Source organism: Cebus imitator, unplaced genomic scaffold, assembly GCF_001604975.1.
Source record: "Cebus imitator isolate Cc_AM_T3 unplaced genomic scaffold, Cebus_imitator-1.0 Scaffold48, whole genome shotgun sequence".
NCBI classification, from domain to species: domain Eukaryota; kingdom Metazoa; phylum Chordata; class Mammalia; order Primates; family Cebidae; genus Cebus; species Cebus imitator.
In genome coordinates this window covers 6,033,349-6,050,934 of record NW_016107363.1, presented here as the reverse complement: position 1 = coordinate 6,050,934, position 17,586 = coordinate 6,033,349, and the positions used below count along the sequence as shown (strand labels likewise).

At 37.1% G+C, this 17,586-nt stretch overlaps 1 protein-coding gene across 5 annotated transcripts in view; it reads right to left on the bottom strand.

Annotated features, from left to right (window-relative positions):
- The window catches only part of CFAP20DC (CFAP20 domain containing), a 288,204-nt gene that overhangs the window by 155,725 nt on the left and 114,893 nt on the right, over nucleotides 1–17,586 (bottom strand). For all 5 annotated transcript variants that reach the window (XR_001824890.2, XM_017527412.2, XM_017527405.2 and 2 more), the window contains exon 5: nucleotides 14,940–15,054. Coding sequence is in view for 4 of the 5 variants with exons in the window: in XM_017527412.2 (XP_017382901.1) it covers nucleotides 14,940–15,054 (115 nt within the window). In the remaining variant the exon portion in view is untranslated. The remainder of the gene's footprint in view (nucleotides 1–14,939; nucleotides 15,055–17,586) is intronic.

Below are 17,586 nucleotides of genomic sequence, written 5' to 3'. Positions count from 1 at the left end.
TTTTTTTTTTTTTTGCTTTCCATTTGCTTGGTAAATATTCCTCCATCCTTTTAGTTTGAGCCTCAGTGTGTCTTCGCATGTGAGATGGGTCTCCTGAATACAGCATACCAATGGGTCTTTAAGCTTTATCCAATTTGTCATTCTGTGTCTTTTAGTTGGGGCATTTAGCCCATTTATATTTAAGGTTAATATTGTTATGTGTGAATTTGATACTGCTTTTATGATGCTATCTGGTTATTTTGCCCATTAGTTTATGCAGTTTCTTCATAGCATTGATGGTCTTTACAATTTGGCATGTTTTTGCAGTGGCTGGTACTGGTTGTTTCTTTCCATGTTTAGTGCTTCCTTCAGTGCTCTTGTAAGGCCGGCCTGGTGGTGACAGAATCTCTCAGCATTTGCTTGTCTGTAAAGGATTTTATTTTAATTTTTATTATTATTTTAAAAATTTATTTATTTTACTTTAGGTGCATACTGTATCTGGCATTTCTCCCCATGTTGTCCCTCCCCACCCTGCCTTCCCTCCCCACCCCCCATTGTCTCTCCCCTACCCCCCCAACTGTCCTGTGTGTGATGCTCCTCTCCCTGAGTCCACGTGTTCTCGTTGTTCAACACCCACCTATGAGTGAGAAAATACAGTGCTTGGCTTTCTGTTCTTGGGTCAGTTTGCTGAGAATGACGGTTTCCAGATTCATCCAAGTCCCTACGAAGGACACGAACTCATTGTTTTTTATGGCTGCATAGTATTCCATGGTGTATATGTACCACATTTTCTTTGTCCAGTCTATCATTGATGGGCATATGGGTTGGTTACAGGTCTTTGCTATCGTACACAGGGCTGCAATGAACATACATGTGCATGTGTCTTTATAGTAAAATGATTTATAGTTCTTTGGGTATAACCCAATAGTGGGATTGCTGGGTCAAATGGAATTTCTATTTCTAGATCCTTGAGAAATCACCACACTGTCTTCCACAATGGTTGAGCTAATTTACACTCCCACCAACTGTGTAAGACTGTTCCTATTTCTCCACATCCTCTCCAGCATCTGTTGCCTCCTGATTTTTTAATGATCGCCATTCTAACTGGCGTGAGATGATATATCAGTGTGGTTTTGATGTGCATTTCTCTAATGACTAGTGATGATGAGCATTTTTTCATATGTTTGGTGGCCTCATATATGTTCTCTTTTGAAAAGTGTCTGTTCATATCCTTCACCCACTTTTGAATGGGGTTGTTTTCTTCTTGTATATCTGTTTTAGTTCTTTGTAGATTCTGGATATTAGCCCTTTGTCAGATGGGTAGATTGCAAAAATTTTTTCCCATTCTGTTGGTTGCCAGTTCACTCTAATGATGGTTTCTTTTGCTGTACAGAAGCTCTGGAGTTTAATTAGATCCCATTTGTCTATCCTGGCTTTTATTGCCATTGCTTTTGGTGTTTAAGTCATGAAGTCCTTGCCTATGCCTTTGTCCTGAATGGTTTTGCCTAGGTTTTCTTCTAGGGTTTTTATGGTATTAGGTTTTTTGTTTAAATCTTTGATCCATCTGGAGTTAATTTTAGTGTAAGGTGACAGGTAGGGGTCTAGTTTCTGCTTTCTGCACATTACTAGCCAGTTTCCCCAATACCATTTATTAAACAGGGAATCCTTTCCCCATTGCTTGTTTTTGCTGGGTTTGTCAAAGATCAGATGGTTGTCAAAGATCAGATGGTGTTTCTTCTGTTCTGTTCCATTGGTCTGTGTCTCTGTTTTGGTACCAGTACCATGCTATTTTGATTACTGTAGCCTGGTAGTATGGTTTGAAGTCTTTTATTTCTCCTTCACTTATGAAGCTCAGTTTGGCTGGATATGAAATTCTGGGTTGAAAATTCTTTCCTTTAAGAATGTTGAATGTTGGCCCCTACTCTCTCCTGGCTTGTAGGATTTCTGCAGAGAGATCTGCTATTATTCAGGTCAGATTCCCTTTGTCGGTAACCTGACCCTTCTCTCTGGCTGCCCTTAACATTTTTTCCTTCATTTCAACCTTGATGAATCTGACAATTATGTTTCTTGGGGTTGCTCTTCTCGAGGCATATCTTTGTAGTGTTTTCTGTATTTCCTAAATTTGAATGTTGGCCTGCCTTGCTAGGTTGGGGAAGTTCTCCTGGCTAATATTCTGAAGAGTGTTTTCCAACTTGGTTCCATTCTCTCCATCACTTTCAGGTACATCAATCAAACGTATATTTGGTCTTTTCACATAGTCCCATATTTCTTGAAGACTTTGTTTGTTCCTTTTCACTCTTTTTTCTCTAATCTTCTTGCTTTATTTCATTGAGTTGATCTTCAAACTCTGATACCTTTCCTTTCACTTGATCAATTTGGCTATTGATGCTTGTGTATGCTTCACAATGTTCACGTGCTGTGTTTTTCAGCTCTATCAAGTCATTTATGTTCTTCTCTAAGCTGGTTATTATAGTTAGCAATTTATCTAACCTTTTTTCAAGGTTCTTAGCTTCCTTGCATTAGGTTAGGATATACTCCTTTAGCTCAAAGGAGTTTGTTATTACCCACCTTCTGAAGCCCACTTCTGTCAATTCGTCAAACTCAATCTCTGTCCAATTTTCTTTCCTTGGTGGCGAGGAGTTGTGATCCTTTGGAAGAGAACAGGCAGTCTGGTTTTTGGAATTTTCAGCCTTTTTGCGCTGGTTTCTCCCCATCTTCGTGTATTTATCTAACCTTTGGTCTTTGAAGGAGCCTGGTGTCAGCAAAGGCATCAGGTAGACTGAGAGTCAAGTAATAGTGAGATTGGCTTGACTGGCAGAATGGTGAACCCTGGAGAGGAACGAAGTAATGTGAGATGGGCCAGTGAGGCTGTGTTTCAGAGCATCTGGAGAGGGTAAAGCATCACTGTGGTTTTTAAGAATGTACAAATGCAGAGTGTTGAGAAGTTTGGACTAACCATGATGCAGGAATATTTTGGGGTGAGAGATGGGGTTGGTTGGGGGAAGGAGGCAGAATGGAGAGCACGAAGACACAGAAAGACTAGTTCTGTCCCTGTCAGTCATCTAAGCATGAAGTAAGGAGGGCTGTCTAGGAAGCTGATGTAGGAAGCAGAGTATAAGGGACAAATCCAGTAGATATGCTATGCGGTAAAACACTGTGGCTTGGTGAAATGCAGGTTATAGGGGATGGAGGTTTCTAGATAACCAATCATAATTATTAGCCTTATTATTATATAAGCATTATTATTGTTATATAAATGTGGTTCCTATTCCTAAAAGACTTCATATCATGCCCCAATCCCAAGCATTCAGCTGGTTCATCAGTCAGCAATCCCAGTGACTCATTCTTCCTCACACATGCTAAGTACCTGTCATGTATCAGACTCTGGGCTTGGCTCCAGGGATACAGACATAATTAAGACATTCCTTCCAGCCTGGGAAGGAAGGCAGACATGTGGTATATACCTAATATAGTTATTATAGAGGGCACTCAAGGTGGGGATGTGGGGAGGTTTGGGAAAGCCTTATTTGAAAAAAAATTTCAAAAATCGTATTATGGTATTATATACAAACCTAAGCCAAAAAGAACCAAAAGTTTCATACAAAATACAGTTCTTTGTCATCCTACCCCTCATCTAATCATATTGTCAGCTCATTTAACTGTTTCTTCCCTCTGTATTTTTAAAATTGATTCATCAATTTTAGACACTACCTACTGACTTCCTAACAAAGTAGACAAGACTTAGCTAGCTTATACACTTTGCTTCCCCTACTTCATCCTCCCTGGATAATTATTTGCTGCTCTCTCATTTGCTCTCATTTTTTCCCCTTAAAGTCCATATTCTGTGTTTTCTTTCTTGTGACTATGTAAATACTGTATACAACTGAGCCAAGTGGCTCTCTATGATTACCTTTTTCTTCCTTATATAACTTCAAAAATATTTTTAGCGTTAATCATTGCTTTTTAAAATTATCTGCTTTATTTTCTTCGACCCTAAGTCTTCCCATCTAGGAAAGACTTGGAGGTGACATCTGAGTTTGGTTTTGATCAACAAATAGATTTTCCAGGGCCAGAGTGGCATGGACATGACATGCTGGGCACTTCTTCTCAGGGTCCTGCCCCTTTATTACCCACTTAGACAAACTCCAGCTGGCTACACTGCCAGCTCTGCTTGGGAGTCAGTTCCAAACTCCTTAAAATTCTGAGTCCTAAAAAACAAGATCCTTATCCACTATACATTTTTCTTATCCATCATGGTCATGCTCCTTTTAGTTGTCAACCTGGACTCATGCTTCATGGAATGTACTAAACAAATAAGGGTATGCATATGTGTGTGTATATGAACACATGAAGATGTGTGTGTATGTGTGCTGAGTGTGGACACTGAGTGTATGTGTGCATGCCTACACACATACACTCAATCTTTCATTTTATAATCATCCAACAAAAAATGTCTGGAAATTGATAACTTTATATAATGGAATAAATTTCCTGGGAATACAGATGAGGGTAGTTTCTAAAAAAGATGGAAATAACTTTCACAAATCCCCCTCAGCTAGAGGAAACAGAAGTTATTTTTTAATTTAGTTGATATTGATAAAGCTTCCAATTTTTATATGCTTCAACAAATAACTCATTATTCATATAAACGCTGTGATGTATTTTCTGAATTATTAGCAAAGTGTATAAATTCTCTACTACCAACAGGTGGATTATCTGAATCATAGCTGAACTTTATGAAATAATATTTTCACTATTCTTGATGATATTTGCTCTTAAAAATCCCTTTTTGACATTTTTCTTGATTTCTAATTACTATATTCCTATGTACAACTCTAGTGCAGCAGGAAATAACCAAATCTAAAATGTCCATAATTATTAGTCCTTAAGAAGTATGTACCAGAAAGACAGAAATCTGATAGAGAAAAGACAGTTCTATTTAGTATGTTGCTTGGATTAATACGTGAGCTTATGCTCTTTATTTCCAGTATGAAATTTTGCATAAAGGAGTTGACTGGCAGAGGGTGACAGAATGATTCAAAGCATGAATTTCTAGTTTTTACCAACTCATGTTTGGAATATGGCTTTATTATACTGTTGAAAGGAGTGCATATTCTATGAGCACACACACACACCTCTGACGCATTCTAGTGCATTAAATAATAAATCCTTGGGAGCGTATTTTTGATTCCTTATGTTCCTACTGTCTGCCATAACTGTAGAAGAGATCTCAATAAATAATTACATTTGTCAGTACAGAAAAAGCTTGTGTTACTAACAGTGTACAGGTATAGCTAGCACTGTCCTTCCAAATGGAAATGACAAACGAGAGACCACAATTTCATACCCTGGCAATCTTAAAGTACATCTCTTCCCAAGGTTTTAGAGCCTCATTCGGTTTTCTCATTTCTATAATGGTATACAGAAACCAGGGTCTTATGTTGTTTATTATTGTGCCTTTAAAAATAATTTTTCAGGATGGGCATGGTTGCTCACACCTGTAATCCCAGCACTTTGGGAGGTCAAGGTGGGCAGAGCACGAGGTGTGGAGTTCAAGACCAGCCTGGCCAATATGGTGAAACTCCGTCTCTACTAAAAATACAAAAATTAGCCAGGCATGGTGGTATGCACCTGCAGTCCCAGCTATTCATGAGGCTGAGGCAAGAGAATCCCTTGAACAAGGGAGGTGGAGGCTGGGTTGCAGTGAGCCAGTATCATACCACTGCACTCCAGCCTGGGTGACACAGTGAGACTCTGTCTCAATCAATCAATCAATCAATAAAATTGTTCACTTTAGTTATAATTTTTCAATAGAAAATCAGCTTACAATGACCTTATTCATCTCCATCACTACATTGTGTTTAATAAGTGGCGTAAGCAGAGACTGAAATTGTAATTTTATATTCACAAGGTTAGAAGAAGCAATTACTTATTACTAATGTATTAGAAACAATTTCCCTAGGAAAAGCAAATAATGACAAGTCCTTCTGTGGAGAGAGGGGAGGAGAGCAAGGAAAGCTGGGGCTGCCACAGCTGCCAGAGCTTGCTCTTGGCTGAACCAAGAAAGGGCAAGTTTCTTGTAGAAGTATTGTCACAATACCTGTTCAGCAATCCATGTATACCTCTCAATTACTACCCACATGGAACAAACTATCTCTTTTTGAAATCACAGTTCCATCCTCAAGCTGCTCTTTCACCATGCCCCCCTAAAATTCTTACTTATGAAAAGTACTTACATTCTCTGCATTTTCTGTCAATGAAACCTAGCTTTTCTCTGAGATGTTACTTCTCCTTCAACTCTGGAGTAGAAGTTCTCTTATGGAGTTCATTTGTGCTTCTATTGCCCTCTATTTTGAGGCCCAGGGGCTGGGAGGTAGCAGGAGAGGGTTTGTGTTTCCGACTTGGAATTCTATCATCTTTGAAGCCCAAGGCATTGCAAAGACAGGCCCTACTATCCTTTTAGCTTCATCAGTCTTCATTCAAATCATTCCCTGGTCATTCCTGTCACTCCTACAGATGCAACCACACCATCCTCTATTCACACTCCTGAACAAAGCTGTAACCAGGTTCATCTCATTTTCTAACATTCCGTTAAACATCCTAATGGTCCTTTAACTCTCTTTCCTTTACCTCTCTATTCCAAATCCACTCATAGGGCTACATCCTGAGACTTAACTTCATTATTCTGAAGTCATTCACTTTAAAAAATTTTGAGCTGGACATTATTTTAATTATCAAGTCACACAGTCTATTTTTAATCTGTCTGGCAACTGCTTCTAGTTAACCATAGTGGCAACTCCTTTGAAATATATTCTTCCCAGGGATGCAAGAGTTTGGGCTCTGGAGCCAGACTGTCTGGATTTGGATATCAACCTCACCACTTACTAGTTATATAATGTTCCCAGCTACTGAATCTCTCTTAGCCTCCTTTTCCTCATTTATAAAATGGCGATAATAATGTACATTCCTCACAGAGTTGTTTGGATTAAATGTTTAAGCACATACAAGCACTTACAATAGTGCCTGGTACATCATTCATGCTCAATAAATGTCAACCACAAAATCTTTTAGGATTTCATACTATGAAATACACAGATGTTAAGGACATAATTCAATTAGTTATGACCATATCATACACCTGAATACCACATCCCATCAAGATAAAGGATGTTTCAATCACCCCAGACAGATCCTGTGCAGCTTCCCAAATAATCCCAGAACTCACCCCTCGTAGGGGCAACCACTGATTTCTTGTACCTTAGATTGTGTTTGTTCTATAATTTTATATAAATGGAATCACAGTAAATGGCGTCTTTCACTTATCATAATATTTAAGGCTCATCAGTGTTGTGTATATTGGTAGTTTGTTCTTGTTTTGCTGAGTATTTCTGACTTCAATTTTACTGATATTCCTCAGTGTTTAACTTGGTGTTATACTCATCCAGTGAGTCTTTTATTCCAGATACTGTATTTTTTTTCAGTTCTAGAATGCTAATTTCTTTTTAAAAGTTTTTAAATTATAGATTAAATAGTACATGTCTAGATTTGTTACACAGATATATTGCTTGACTTTTAAAGTAGCCAGTGCCTATTGCTTCCCTCTATATGTACATGCATATCCATTGTTTGGCTCCCATTTATGACTAAGAACATGAGTATTTGATTTTCTGTTATTTTGCTTAGGATAATGGCCTTTAGCTCCATCATGTTGCTGCAAAATACATGATTTCATTCTTTTCTTAATGGCTGTGCCGTATTTCATGGTATACATACCACATTTTCTTTACTCAGTCATCTGCTGGTGGACACTTAGATTGATTCCATGTCTTTGCTACTGTTAATAGTTCTGTAATAAACATATGAGGGCAGATGTCTTTTTGATATGAGGATTTCTTTTTCTTCGGGTAGACATCAAGTAGTGTGATTGCTGGGCCAATGGTAGCTCTATTTTTAGTTCTTTGAGAAACGTCTATACTGTTTTCCATAGAGGTTGTGCTAATTTATATTCCCACCAATAGTGTATAAGCATTCTCATTTTTCCATAACCTCACCAACACCTGTTGTTTTTTGACTTTTTAAAAATAGATATTCCGACTGATGTGTGATGGTATCTCATTGTGGTTTTAATTTTCATTTCTTTGATGATTATTGTTGCGGATCATCTTTTTTAATATTTTTGTTGGCTACTTGCATGTTTTCTTTTGAGAATTGTCTGTTCACACCCATGGCTCACTTTTTAGTGGGGTTATTTGTTTTTTTCTTGTTGAATTATCTGATATCTTTACAGATTCTAAATTTTATTTTTATAGTTTTTATTTCTCTATTTATGTTCTCCCCTTGTTTTCTCATTATGTGCATATTTTCTTTAAATCCTTTACTTTATTTATAACAGTTATTTTAAAGCCCTTGTCTCCTCATCCTATTAATCTTTGTCATGTTTGGGTCTATTTCTAGTCACTGATATTTTTTCTCCTGGTTATGGGGTTTTCCCACTTTGTATATCTAGAAATTTTATTTTTATTATATACTGGAAATTGTGACTACTGTGTTGTTGAATTTCTAGATGTTGTTGTCTTTCCTAAAAGAGTTTTAAATGTTGCTCCAGGAGAAAATTACTTTGCTTACAATCATCCCCAACTTGGCTAGAAGTCTGATATTTTTCTCTACTAGCACTTATAAGACTAGTTTGGTGTTTACCATAGCCCACTATCAGTAATTATTTACATGTTTGCCTTTTCTGCCATATTATAATATCCTCAAGGAGAAAGACCATGTTCAATTCACCTTTGGATTCATATCATCTGGCACAGACCTTGGCTGACAGCAGGAACTCAATCAATATTTGTTAATTAAAATAAACTGTAAGTTCAGAGGTTTATGATGACACTGTATTTACTGGTTAACAAATGTGGATTCACGTCAATGGAAAATAGTAAAATAATAACATCAACTAACACAGACTGAGCACATACTATGACTATGGCACTGTTATAAGTCACAACCTACTTAATCGTAACAACTGGTCTATTAAGCAGGTTCCATTATTGCACTGTCTAACTGTCGAGGAAACAGAATCAGAGAGATCAACTGATTTGCTCAAGGGCCTGTAGTCAGGAAGTAACAGAACCAGAATCTGAACCCATAGAATCTAGGTCCAGAGGCCACATGTTAATCCCAACAGCATCCTGCCAATTTAAGCATTTCAAAACTGGGGTGACCCTAAAGCTAAGTCATCATGTGTTTTCCAGAATAAACTTATTTTGAATTAATTGTGCCTACTTAATCATTCAGGACCAGCAGAAGGCATAAGACAGTTCTCCTTTCCCAAAATTTCTTCAGTACCCATATTAAACGGAGAGGTAAGTAGGGGAAGAAAAAATATATTTAAAAATAATAATCAGACTAGGCACAGTGGCTCATGCTTATAATCCCAGCACTTGGGGAGGCTGAGGCAGGCAGATCACTTGAGGTCAGGAGTTTGAGACCAGCCTGGCCAACATGGTGAAACCCTGTCTCTACTAAAAATACAAAAATAAGCCACGTGTGGTGATGGGCCCCTATAGTCCCAGATACTCAGGAGGCTGAGGCAGGAGAATTATTTGAACCTGAGAGGCAGAGGTTGCAGTTAGCTGAGATTGTGCCACTGCACTCCACCCTGGGCGACAGAGTGGCTGAAGAAAAAATAATAATATGCACACAAATGAGATGAAAACATTTAAAAACTCTCAAGCAAGTACCATTAACATACCAATGGATTCTAGGTTAGAATGATAACATTAAGAACGATAATATTAAGAGACATTCTCTAAGTGCTTCTTGTACGTATCTCTAAATGACCTTTTGTCTGAATAAATCTGCATCCTCCATTCCCTTCTCATTCAATGACACTCAAGAAATTAAACACTATTAAAAACCTCAAACTTCCAAATCATTGGCTCTATGGGAAAAATGATCTATGAAGGGAAGCTTTAAAAACATTATACCAGACTTCTAGTTTGTAATAAAAGCTATAAAATATTCCTTTAGAGTTGTGGTTCAAGATGGAACAGCTCCTAAAGAGTAATTTTATCCATTTAAATGACAAACACTGGGTATCTGAATTCTAGAGGTTACTAAAAGATTTTGGCATTGTAATTTATCATATCACTTTGTTATATCTCCAATGAATGATTTATGCTGAATGATATCTCATAATTGAACTTCCTGTTCAAATGGAATTAAATTTACTGTACATTAACACAAACTTTGGTAACGAGACATTGATGTTCATCTGAAACAGCATCAACTAATTGAAATTACATTATAGTAGTAAGATTGATTCCAGTGAGTCTCAACTAAGTGGGTACTTCTACTATTTAATCTGATAGTTTTTAATTTTTAAAATTGATCTTGCCATTGAAAACCCAAGTTAAAAGCATAAATTGTTATAACTTACATGTTAAAGGGAATCTTCACAGCTAAAAATAACATGCAATATAAAAATTTTTATTTGAAAGGTTAAACATTTAAAGGCATTTTTATAAAATGGTTTAAATATAAATATTCATATTGGTGTGGCTAGACGAATATTAACTTTATTTGCAGCCTTGGGCTATGTAAAGGCTTTAGCTAAAAAACCACAGCGAAGTGGACCATTTGGCAATTATCCTGTAAGTCAAGGGTTCCCGATGAACACCTAGAAGGCCCTGGCAGAAAATCGAAATGAGTGAAGCAAGAAGGGTCTGAGTCCACTTGCATACCTTATGAGTAAAGAGGATTCAACTTCACAGGAGAGCTTATAGCTTCTTAGAAATGTGGCATTACTACTTAGCTCCCACCAAGTGCTTGTATGCGATAAAGCAGGTTCAATGTTGAGAAATCTGACTTTTTTCAGGGGAGGTCTGAAATGAGGAATTTTACATGAAATTTCCTGATTTTTAAATGCTAGCCGAAATGCTTTTAGAATGCTGTTTTGGGGTCTGCCAACAAAATATCCACTAGTTCCTAAGGGGTATAAAGAAGTGACAAATGTTTTGGCAAAAACAGAGAACTGGGGCCAATACAACATCAACACCAGGAAGGCCTCTAGGGATGGCATCTTGAATGGGTGAGATGCTTTCTGCCACCTTGCTGCTTTCTGGAAATTTCCCCCAAAACACAAGTCAGCTTTAATTAAATAAGGGCTCATTGGGAATAGAGTACAGTAGTAGTGGAAAGGAAAGACCTCTGCTGCCAAGCACCTCTTGGATTAGGAGGAATAAGAGCAAGTTTTCAAACCAAATTTCTTAATATCTGAATATTCCTGGGCATTTGTGGAATCACCAAGCACATGTAAAAAGTTTATATAATTTGGCCATGATAAACTCATTATTTTTTCTCCTATGTCAGGAGATAAGACTTGCCAATTTGTTCAGTAAACATTTATTGAGCACTTACTATATGCCATGCACTGATAGGGACTGGAGATGATATGCTTATAATCTACTGGGAAAAAAAGGCAAGTAAACAGTTTATTAAAGTGCAGGGTGGAGAGACATTATGAGGGTTATGAAACTGTGAATAGCAATGATGAGCTATGTCCAAAATATCTAATCCGCAGAGGGGAAATCACAGTATGTTTCCTGGAAGAAGTAGCATTTATAGATCAGATAGAACTTACAATCCATATCTAGGGCTTACTCTATGCCAGGCACTATTCTAAGAGCTTTATCCTTATTAATTCGTGTAAATCCCCACAACAACCTTAAAGGTATGCGTACTTCATATTACCTGCATTTTATAGATGAAGAAAATGAAACAGGAACTTTGCACAGGATCACAAAACTAGTAAGTGTCGGAATCCAGATTCTATGTTCTTAACCCCTACATACTATTTACATGTTATATATGTAATAAAATATAGAGTAATTAGAACATATTACAAGTAATTTTGACTTGATGATCTCACTGGGTTGGCATATGGGCCTGAGGAGAACACCATGGAAACAAATGCCCTATCTGGTTCTTACTGTTTAGCATTGCTTCAATTTTTTTCTAGATTTACCCATATTCAAAAGGAAAGTTCTAGATATGCTATGACTGTTTTGCTGTTTAAAATTTAGCATAACATGAGCTGAAGTCACCTAGAGTAGTCACTAATATGATTTCTTCATATTAACTTTCTTGTCTACATCTTTTTTTTTTTTTTTTTTTGAGACAGAGTTTTGCTCTTGTTGCCCAGGCTGGAGAGCAATGGTGCGATCTTGGCTCACTGCAACCTCTGCCTACCGGGTTCAAGTGATTCTCCTGCCTCAGCCTTCTGAGCAGCTGAGATTACAGGCATACACCACCATGCCTGGCTAATTTTTGTATTTTTTAGGAGAGACAGGGTTTCTCCATGTTGGTCAGGCTGGTCTTGAACTCCTGACCTCCGCCAGCCTTGGCCTCCCAAAGTGCTGGGGTTACAGGCATAAGCCACTGTACCTGGCCTCTCCTTTTTTTATTTTAATTGAGCCATTTTCCCAGGGTAGAAACATGAGGAAGACAGATGAATTGAAGAGGGTTAGGAAACATTGTTCCACGTTACCTATTACAGCTCCTTTCTTTATAGTTTAAATACTAAATTGTTTATGTCATTACATACCCGGCACTGTTAACACATAACACATATTCATCTGAAAAACTCATTTATCAAATATGAAAGATCTTTCAGTCAAGTTCACTTCCTATCTCATCAAGATACTTGTGTGGTTTACTTATAATAGATAATATTTAATTTTCAAATATTGGATTTCCATGAATGTACATTGTGTGTGTGGGTTATAGCCACATACATAATGCTCAGATTTTGATGAAATATCTAGACTTCAGAGTTAGTTAACTGACAAGGGTGACTGAACTCACAAAAGCAAGGCAGTGACAAATATGATTTATTAGCTACACACTGAATAGTGTATTTGTCTCATATGGGCTTTAACTCTTAGAAACCACCTAATACTGAACTCTGAACAATCTTACATGAATAAGGAAATCAATACCTAAACACAAAAGGATGAATACAATTTTATTTGTAAGGTTTCCCTAAATATCTTAAATGGTTTAACTCCAATAACTGGAGTATTCCCATTTAATGTTCAAGCGTTTATGGATATTTAATATTAAATGAATTTTTAAAATTTCTACTACAAACAGAAACCATCCATTTATTCCATAATCCAGCTCATTTTTATTACAGGGCTGCCAATCTCCAAATTTATGTTTAATTCCCATTCTTACTTATGTCTACAAGAATGGCAAGCCCAGTGGATCTGCCTACTGAAAGAAATGGTCAGCAGGTACTCAATGCTGGCATTTTCCATTCTCTTAGCTCATGGCCCTGTCTCTTCTTATTGAAGTTACTTATGATTACCATGCTCTCTAAATACTTTCCATTCTCAACTATTCTCTCTTATTGGAACCTCCTTGGTTCTCTTCAGCAACACTAGATCACTTAGTTTGTCTGTTCACTTCACGCAGCTGCCCTTAATGCTGCTTGTTGTCTTCCAGGAGCACTCCTCTCCCATTCTCCAACTGGTCAATGCTTCCTGTCTTTCAAGGCCAAGCTCAGGCACTCACTTCTTCAGAGGGCCTTCTCTGACCACTCTCCTTTTATTCTGTAGTTCATTCTGATTCTTGCTCTCACAGAATGTACCACACTCTACGGAAAAGGTCTGTTTACATATATGTCTTAGCTCATCTGACTATAAGTTTCTGATGTTGCTTCACAACCATTTCTCCACCACTCCCCCAACCAGTCCTAACTAACCCTAATCTAGATAATTGCAAATAGCTTCCTCACTTCCAACTTCTACCCGCTCCAAATCATTGCAAGTATTACTATCAGATTAATCTTCCTGAAACACAGAAGTGGCTGTGTGGTCCTTTCCTAGCCCAAAAGCTTTAATGGCTTCCTTTTCTCTACCACGGTAGTTCTCAAAGAGTGGAGCATATACCATTTGTGAAATGATTTTAGATGGTATATGGGTGTGGCATTAAATAACTCTGGATCCCGGAATAAAAATGTCCCTTTATCAGTTTTCCTTCAGTCCTAACTGTGACAGAGAGAATGCTCGAACATGTATCTAATCCTTGATAAACTCTTTTTAACAAACAGCAGCACTCAGGACAGAACCTTAAACTAGAAACAATTCCTAGTTATAGTTTAAAATATCGTTTTGTTTTCAGTATGTTTATTTTCATGTTGTATTTTTGGAAAATTACACTGGTTTTCCACTTATAAAACTAATATAAAGTTTTCTTTTAAAAATAAATTTAAGAAAAAAAAAGAAGAGAGTTGATTTAAAGGAAAGTATCAAGTGCACTTCAGAATGGGTAGTACATAAACAGGGTACTGAGGGTAATGCGGAAATGGCTGAAGTTTGACAAAGACTTGTCAGGAAAATCAGGCCCTTCAGAAGTTACACAACATACTTAAAATTTCTGAACCCGTATCAGGCTCTTGTACTGTAAGATTAATGTTTCTTTAGGGCTCTCTATCAACCTGGCAACCATGATTAATTGTTTGCTGTTCCTGGGAGGTTACCTCTTTCCAGCCTCCATGCTTCTGCCCATGCTGTTGCTTCAGCTGGAATGCTTGGCTTCCTTTCTCTTCCTGTTCAAATCTTAGAGTCCTCCAAAGTTCACTCTAAGTGCTATCTTCTTCAGCAAGCCTTCCCCCATCCCCAGTCAGATGGATTCCTTTCACTTTCATAGTACCAATAGCACTTTCTCTCTCCACTGTGCTTTGTACCACAGTTTTGGTGATTTTATAGGTGTTCAAATAATTATGTTATTTCACTTAAATGTTAAGCTCTTTCAAGAGAGGGGAAGGAAGGCCATGAATTTCATTCATTTTTTTATACCACCATGGTACTTAACAAAGTGTCTCACATATGGAGTCAGCCCATAATTAATATTTGCTGAATTGAATTTAATATTTTAGGCAACATTCATGTGATACTTACAATCTTACGTTTGATCATAAAGAGTGGAATTTTTGCATGAAGAGGAGTTGAGGATAGTTCCTTATGGACCGTTGATAAATACAATCTTCGCTTGATGTTCCCTAAATCAGTAATTCTGAAAAAATAGGGAGAATCAATTTAATAACCACTTCTTTGGATAATCATCACAATGATGTAATTTATCATATACACCCTTTTTAACAGGAAGATCAAACATAGAATTTAAGAATTGCCTTTTTCTTTCAAGAAGTAATAAAATTTCTTCCTTAAATTCAAAGTGCTCAGAAGCCTGAATATATAAATTCACTTAATATGCTAATTTATTTCAGTACTCTACACTAGATTTCCACAGTCCTCTAGCCTATGAAAAAATTCAATTTGGATGAACAGAGAAACTGCTAGCCTTTAATAACCATACTTGTTCCGGCCCCTTAAGCTTGTGTTATCTTGGGACATACTGTCACCTACTAAATAGAAAAACATTATGGGTTTCTTTCCCTAAAAATGCATCTGTCATTTTATATAGGCTCTTAGTCTGCTTAGAGACAGACACCAAACACTGGCTGTCAGTTTCACTTCCTAAGCACATATCTTCCAACCAGAATTATAATACACAGCTTTATGGCTCACTATTCAGGTCAATCCACAGTGATACCAAGGACACTGAATTTGAACACCTTTAATAGATTTAGACCACGACCATGATCACGAAGATTAGGTTTGCTTCAAATTGATAGAGGCTTATTTTTATGTTCTGCTTCCTTTAGGTCTCAGAGGTAACACAGCAGGCTTAAAGTCTCCAAACCTGTCTCAGCCTGCTCTATTATAGAATTGATGCTTCTTTAAAAACTGTCTTTTTGAGAATGATTTTTCCCCATTATGAGGGGAAAAGTTTGTTTAGACATATTACACTGCTAATTTTCTATATTTTATAATCCCCCAAGAAGGCAACATTTCATTCAAATGCACTGTTGTCAATATTTATAATGTACTTAACTGTTTTTAAAATTGGCATTGTCTTTTCTATAGCACTTCCATTCCTCTGCCTTCCCACTTTTCTAATATCAGTATTGCTTCCCTCTAAAATACTCTACATATCTTTCAGTGAAAAAAACTATCATTAAATAATGTTAAGAATAAATACAGTAAAAATTAGGTGAGATGATTTCAGAGTACACCCCAGATCTAAAAATTCCACCCTACTTGCACTAAATGATATAAATTGATTTAAAAAGCAAAGTCTTTCAATCCATAGTCAGAGCTAATGTTTAAAATGCAGAAGTATTAACATTATTGCAGTATTATACCCGGATGTATATCCATATACGTAAACGTGGTATTGCATTTACCCTAAGGCAGTGTCTTCAGAGTGGGATGAACAAATGGGGAGGAGGAATGATATGCAACAGTTCACTGAAGTGCAGGAAGAAAACATTAGAAATTCCACCTCATCTTCTTAAAACATTATTTTTGTGCACATCTCATTTTCCAGTAGTATAGTAACATATTTATATATTTTCAAAATAAATGTCCCTATATGGCAAGTATGTACAAATATTTTACTAATGGGGTACATGAATCAAATGTGTTTGGAAAATCTTGTCATCTGGGATGCTATTAGGTCTCTTCTTCAAGTTCTGATTGAGAAATAAAAAGGAGGACTATGAGGATTCTAGAAAGTAAAAGGGAATAAAAAGAGGGACTGCATTAACCAAAAACTCATCCATCACAGTTTTATTAAAGGGTTACTGTGCTTTCATGAATAAAATGATTTTTTTTTTTTTTGAGATGGAGCTTTGCTCTTGTTGTCCAGGATGGAGTGCAATGGCGCAATAGTGGCTCACTGCAATTTCTGCCTCCCAGGTTCAAGTGATTTGCCTGCCCCAGCTTCCTGAGTACCTGTGATTACAGGCACCTGCCACCACACCCAGCTAATTTTTGTATTTTTAGTAGAGATGGAGTTTCACCATGTTGGCCAAGCTGGTCTAGAACTCCTGACCTCAGATGATCCGCTCGCCTCGGCCTCCCAACATGCTGGGATTACAGACGTGAGACACTGTGCCCAGCCAAACTACATATTTTTAGTCTAAATAGTTAAGAATCAAACTCCAAACAGAAGAATAATTGAGTATACTATCACGTCATGTGGAACTACAGGAACATTCATTCATTTGTTCACATATTCAACAAAGACTGAGCCAGGAAAACTGCTGGGAGACATCAGGGAGACAGTGATGAAAAAGACAAAGTTCCTATCCTTCTGGAGCCTCTATTCTTGAGCAAAAGGCAGGTGAATTTTCACGAAATACACATTACCATTATTTATACTAGTGCTTTCTGTGTCCTAAAGAATCCTTACCTAGGCCAAAGTTGCACAAAATACTTTCCTATGTTTCCTTCTACATCTTTATAGTTTGTTTTTACATTTAGTACATACCAAATCAGTTTCTGTAAGTTGTGTGACATAGCGGGTGGAGTTCTTTTCTTTCTGTGTTTATCCAATTGTCTCAGCACCATTTATTAAAGATTATCGTTTCTTCACTGAAATGCCTTGGTATTTTATTGAAAATCAGCTGATCATAAACATATGTGTGTGAGGTTGTATTTCTGGACTGTCCATTGATTCTTTTTTTTTTTTTTTCCATTA